The following is a 6,213-nucleotide window of genomic DNA, read 5'->3' on the forward strand; positions in this document are numbered from 1 at the left end:
CATCTCCTCCTATCTCCTGCAGGGGTACTGACACATAAACCCCAGCAGGTGTGGGACGCGCTGGGGAGACATGGCCTCTAATTGGTCCTCAGTGGAGTCACAGCTGTTGCCCTCAACCACAGCCTGGTATGAGTTTTAACGCCTGCCGCTGAATAGACAGCTCACTATTGTTCTCCAGAGAGAGAGAGAGAGGCAGAGCGCGGCTCCAATCCACGCTAACTATACAGTATCTGTTCTTCAGTGTCAGCTCATCAACAAATAGGAAACCACTTGATCTCCACTGTCTCATTCATTCTTTCATCCATTCATTCATCCATCCATTCATTCAAATAAAAGAAATCCCAAGGCTCCTGTTTCCGTCAAATGTCTGATTCCATCTTTAACCTTGATGTCCGAACACTTTAATAATAACGCTTTTCTGGTAGGTTTTCCCAAGGTCAAGGAAAAGGCAGATTTACAGCGAATCACAGTGCGGCAAATGAGCTCAAACCAAGGCTTACAACCACACACACACACACACACACACACACACACACTTACACACTGTGAGTGCAATTCAAGTTCAGTCACATATTTGGAGCAAATAAAACTCTGTAATTTGCAGCACTGGCAGGTAAGATTAAAGGTTCAGGTAACGCAGGTGGTTTAAGACGAGCATGAAAAGCCTAACCCTGCACATGACCCCTTTTATCACATATTGTGAGTGGAACAAAAAGTCATTTACACCAAAGCCATCTCTTATTGTCTGTTGTTTTTTAAAAAACAACAAAAAACACCCAAACCAGCCACTGGTGCTGGAACACTGACAGCTATTTAACGTCGGCCCATCAAATAAACAAGGCATAACGAACATCAGCTCTTAATCTTGACGCTAAATGAGCTATAGAAACAGACCATAATTGAATAAGCTCTTTCAGGAACGGCAGTGGGGGGGTCTGATGGATATTAGTGGGGCATGATGAGTGTGCTCAGTGGAGTGTGGATCCCACAGGATGTGCAGACATGCTCAGACAAACAGCTATTTAAATCTCCACACGAGACAGAGCTGTAGTGAGCTTTTACAAACCAGAAAATATAATGAAACCATTCATCTCAGTGAATTCAACTGTTTAAATACACCTTTGTTTTTAAATGCCTGAAAAATAACAGTGGGATATTGGGAGTCAAGGCTGACACACGCTCGTCATTAATCAACTGGAAATGAAGAGACAGGATGTGTTCGTGGAGAACGACTAGGGTTACACCTCTGTGGAGCTGGTCTTCCCCTTCCACTGTGCTATTTTTCAAAAGCTGGGTGGAGTCTGCAATTACAAAGAGTTATCTCGCAGTCTCACCTGACACTGAGATCCTCATGGAGGCCTCCAGGGGCCGGTTGTTATCCAGGGCCTGGCTCAGCTGGATCTCCCCCGTGCTTTGGTTCAGGAGGACAAGGTTCAACTCGTTTCCCACCTGGAAGCTGTAGTGCAGCAGGTCCGAGACGTCCGGGTCGTGTGCGGGGATGCGGCCGATGACTCCGGTGGGGAAGCTGCTGGATTTGTCCGTGACGTAGTTGTTGAAAATGATCTTGAAGTTCTTGAGCACGGGCACGTTGTCGTTCTTGTCCACGAGTTTGACGTGGACGGTGGCGCGGCTCACCAGAGGGGCGGAGGTCGCCTGGACCACGATAACGTACTCGGACCTCGTCTCGTAGTCCAGGTCTATTAATGCGGTCAGTTCCCCGGAGAAGATGTCCAGCTGGAACGCCTCGGGGATGTTTCCCTCCACGATCTGATACATTATCTGCGCGTTACTGCCTTCATCTGGATCTGTGGCTGATATGTGTGCAACCACAACTCCTATGGGGCTGTTTTCTTCCACCATGATGTCAAACTCGTCCTTTTCAAACACAGGGGGGTTGTCGTTCACATCCAGGATCGTTACTTGAATGTTTACGGGTGTTTTGAGAGCAGGGACACCTTTGTCCACAGCAAAGGCCTGGAGACTGTAGAGAGGCACGTTTTCTCTGTCTAACCTGCGCAGTGTGCGAACAATGCCGGACGTCGACTCGATTATGAAGTCTCCGTCTCCATCCTCGCCTCCCTGGAAGGTGTAGAAGACGCGGCCGTTGAGCCCAGAGTCTCGGTCAATGGCGGACACCTGAACCACACTGGTGAACACTGGCACGTCCTCCATCACAGACCCCACAAAGTGGTCTCGGAGGAAGCGGGGGGAGTTGTCGTTGACGTCATTCACCAGTATCTCCAGGTACGTGGTGTCCGACTTCTGAGGGATGCCGTTGTCCCGAGCAGTAATGGCGAGCGTATAGGAGACGTGGTCTTCGTAGTCCAGCTCCATCTGCGTGGTGACCGCTCCCGTGTCCTGGTCGATGTTGAACTGAGGGATGCTGTCGTCCATGAAGTACGTGATGCGCGCGTTCTCCCCCGTGTCTTCGTCCGTGGCACTGATAACGACAACAGTGGTGCCCATGGGCCTGTCCTCGTTGATGTTGACGGTGTAGTGCGAGCTCTGGAACACGGGCCGGTGTGTGTTGGCATCCGTGACATTGACGAACACTTTAGCCGTGTCGAAGAGAGTGCCGTCGCTCGCAGTGACGGTGAGGACATACTGCCGTTCCAGTTTGTAGTCTAGAGGCAGTGCCAGCGTGATGAGGCCCCCTCCACTCTGACTCGTGATGGAGAACCTGTTACGAGTGTTCCCGCTGGATATCTGATAGGTCACCACACTGTTGATGTCCTGGTCCACGGCGGACACGGTCACCACGCTGGTCCCCACCACTGCGTCCTCGTTGAGTCGCATGTAATACGCCTTCTGGGTGAACTCCGGGTTGTTGTCGTTGACGTCCAGGATGGTCATGCTAATGCTGGCTGAGGAGGACATGGCAGGGTAGCCATGATCACGGGCCTCCACGCCAAAGTTGTAGAAATCGACACTCTCCCTGTCCAGCTCGGCCGCCACTACAATCCAGCCCGTGCTGTTGTTGATTGTGAAGGGGAAGTTTGGCGTGGTTTCTGTGAGGCGATATTCCAGCCTGGAGTTGTCCCCAGAGTCTGCGTCCACTGCCTGGATGTGGATGATGGAGTAGCCGAGTGGCACGTTCTCCAGCACGGTGGCCTGGAACGGGGTGCTGACGAAAATGGGGGCATTGTCGTTGACATCCAACACCTGCACGGTCACTAAGCCGCTGATGTTGGACAGAGGAGGACGTCCTCCGTCGTGAGCTCTGATCCTCAGGGTGTATTCTTTGTTTGCCTCATAATCCAGTTGACTCACCAGGTCCATCTTGCCCGTCTGCGCGTCGATGTAAAACTGTCCCCGGGTGTTTCCACTCATGATGCTAAAGTGCACCACGGCGTTGCTGTCTCTGTCCTCGTCTGTGGCAGTGACCTGCAGGATCTCTGTGTTTGGAGTCATGTCCTCTGGAACCTGGACCACGTAACGTTTCTCACTGAACTGAGGAGCGTTATCATTGTCGTCCTCTACCACTATGTGAACAGTAGCCGTAGCGCTGCGTGGACCGGGGTCGCGGCCTTGGTCATTAGCTTCGACTAACAACATGTAATCCTCTACCTCTTCTCGGTCTACCAGGCCTCTGGTGCGGATCACGCCAGACCTCGAGTCGATCTCAAAGACGTCGTTGGACCCGTTGTTGTTGAGGATGTGGTAAAGGATGTTCCCATTAACAGGTGCATCCCCGTCAGTGGCCCTCACGGTTAACACCTCATAACCGATTTCTAAATTCTCTCTGATATTCTCCTTATAGTCCTCCTGCTCAAACACGGGGTCGTGGTCATTCGAGTCCCTGACTGTGACAGTGAGTGTGGCCATGGCGGAGCGCCGAGGGGTGCCGTGGTCGACCGCAGTCACGCGGAACACATGGGTGTCTTTTGTCTCCCTGTCCAGCACCTCCACTGTGGACACGGCACCGCTCGCTGGGTCCACAGCAAAGAGGTTGTTGGAGCGGCTATCAAAGAGAGCCTCGATGAAATACTCCAGCCTGCCCGCCTCTCCCTCGTCCACATCTACTGCTTTCAAAACCACAACAGGAGTCCCAGCAGGCTGGTTCTCTGCCACAGACACTTGGTACATTGGAGGCTGGAACTGGGGGCTGCTGTTGATGCTTCTCCTCCTCCTGCTCACAATCCCTGAATCAGACTCAGCTGCCCTTTCTAATAGCTTTTTTAAGTGGGCCTGCTGGAAGGGCCCCTGCCCCACACGCCAGTGGACGGTGATGACTTTAGTATTCAACTCATTCCCAGTGTTTGTGTCACAGACGAGGTCTAACTCCACGAGCGTGTCCTGCTTCCAGCACAGAGTCTCAGACAAACACAAGTTTCCCTCAGAGAAGTAAAAGTCCTGGCTGTGAGTGACTCTGCAGCGCACCGGAGAGCCGGGTATCAGAGCTGCCACGGGGAGCAGAACGGAGCCAGCCTGGTGGCACTCTGTGCGGCGGTGACTGTGGCCGCTGAACAGACTGAGGACGTCCATGTCCCACTGAGGTTTCCTTTTACGCGCGTGTAAACAGTTCCTACCGTGGACGTGCACCTGGTACTGGCTGGTGATGAGGTGCCTGTAGCCGGACCCCGTGCAGTCCACCACCGTGTACACGGTGAAGGGGTTGGAGCGCAGCGACGCGCACTTTATCCAGTCTGAAAGGAACACAATGCCCGCCGCCGCGTCCGTCTCCAGGAATCGCTGGGAGAATTTGGGAGCCAGGACCTGATCCAGAGCGCACCGCGCGCCCTGCTCCACGCCGGCCAGCACTGTCCCCGGAGCCGCATCCTCACTGATGTGAACGTTGTAACAGCGCGCCAGCCAAACCACTTTCCAACAGCAGAGAATAAAAAACAAATCCCTTTGAATGAAGTGCATATCTCCTCAGTGTGTGAGATCCGCTGCGTCTCCGTGCGGGATTTCTCCTCCAGATCCTTCCGACTTCAAACTTTCCGCCTGTGACTTTCCCTTTGTTGCAGAGAAGCCATGCTCTCAGCGGGCGCACTTCTCTCCGGCTGATTCTCTCACGGAACCGGCAGTAACCTTGGCCGGAGCTCACTCACACACACACACACACACACACACACACACACACGCAGATGGTAACAACTCCTTCAGCAGCAGCAGCAGCAGCAGCATCAACACATCCGCTCCGTCCGCGCAACTCCGCGTGAATGGATGGTGAAAATGGCTCCTGCTCCCACTGCGCCTCCAGCAGGCTCTTCATTATCATAATGTGTGTGTGTGTGTGTGTGTGTGTGTGTGTGTACCTGATGTTCCTATGTTGTGGGGACCTAAATCCCCATTAAGTAAATGACTAGATTTTAAGGTGAAGACATGTTTTAAAGTTAGGCTGAGGTTAGGATTAGGATTAGGTCAGTAGTAACCAAAAGATTGCTGAAATATTCTACTTAAGTAAAAGTACGACTGTTTTGATAATATTTCACTTAAGTAAAGTATACTCAAGTTAAAGTAAAAAAGTAGCTTTTTTAAAAGTTGCTTAGTTACTTTTTTAACAAGGTTGGGGTTTTTTCTGACAAGGGGACACAAATCTCACAGGAATTGTTTTTAATTAAAACAAACCTTTACAAGTCAAAGTGATGTGGTTAGGTGAAGGTTATTGTTAACTGGTTAGAGTTAAGGTTAGCGATACTGACTGCATACTTTGGTTGATCTGTACAAACAAATGGAAACAACCAGTGTGTCAACTGTGAAGAATATGAGGACAGACTGTGGAGAGAGGAAAAGTTAATAAATAATGACAATAAATGAACTTACGCTCTTTTTAGACTCTGAAGCATTATGTAAAATAAGAATAAATAAAGATATTGTGATCATTATTGGTAACTTTTCACGTGCAGCCCACCTGAGAACCACTGCTGTTGGGGATATGAGATCTAAATACAAATAAATAGATAATAATAAACCAGAGGAAGAGCTCAACAGTAGAGGCCACTGGGTTTAGCACCAAAATCGAATTATTTCTCTCCGACTTTTAATTAGATTCGCTCACATACTGAGTTCTGTTGCTCAAAGACAAACACAGACACACAGAGACAAACACTTCCTATCAGAAAACTAGGCAACACACTTTGTGTGGATGCCACTGTACAACCACCGGTAATCTTCATAGTTATAAAAGGTATAATAATTATATATATATATGTATTTATACAAAACCACCTGAAACTTCAGCCCTGTTCTCTCACAAAAGAGAAAAGT

General features: G+C 50.2%; 1 protein-coding gene across 3 annotated transcripts in view; it reads right to left on the reverse strand.

The window, feature by feature from the left end:
* The window catches only part of celsr2 (cadherin, EGF LAG seven-pass G-type receptor 2), a 77,508-nt gene extending 72,297 nt beyond the window's left edge, over positions 1-5,211 (reverse strand). For 2 of the 3 annotated variants that reach the window (XM_058630929.1, XM_058630928.1), the window contains exon 1: positions 1,335-5,210. In XM_058630929.1, the coding sequence (XP_058486912.1) occupies positions 1,335-4,869 (3,535 nt within the window). In that variant the 5' untranslated portion in view covers positions 4,870-5,210. Of the gene's footprint in view, positions 1-1,334 lie in introns of all 3 variants that reach the window. The other variant, XM_058630931.1, reaches the window with a different exon arrangement.
* Between the last annotated feature and the right edge of the window lie 1,002 nt (positions 5,212-6,213).

This window comes from Solea solea, chromosome 6 (assembly GCF_958295425.1).
Source record: "Solea solea chromosome 6, fSolSol10.1, whole genome shotgun sequence".
Classification (NCBI taxonomy): Eukaryota; Metazoa; Chordata; class Actinopteri; order Pleuronectiformes; family Soleidae; genus Solea; species Solea solea.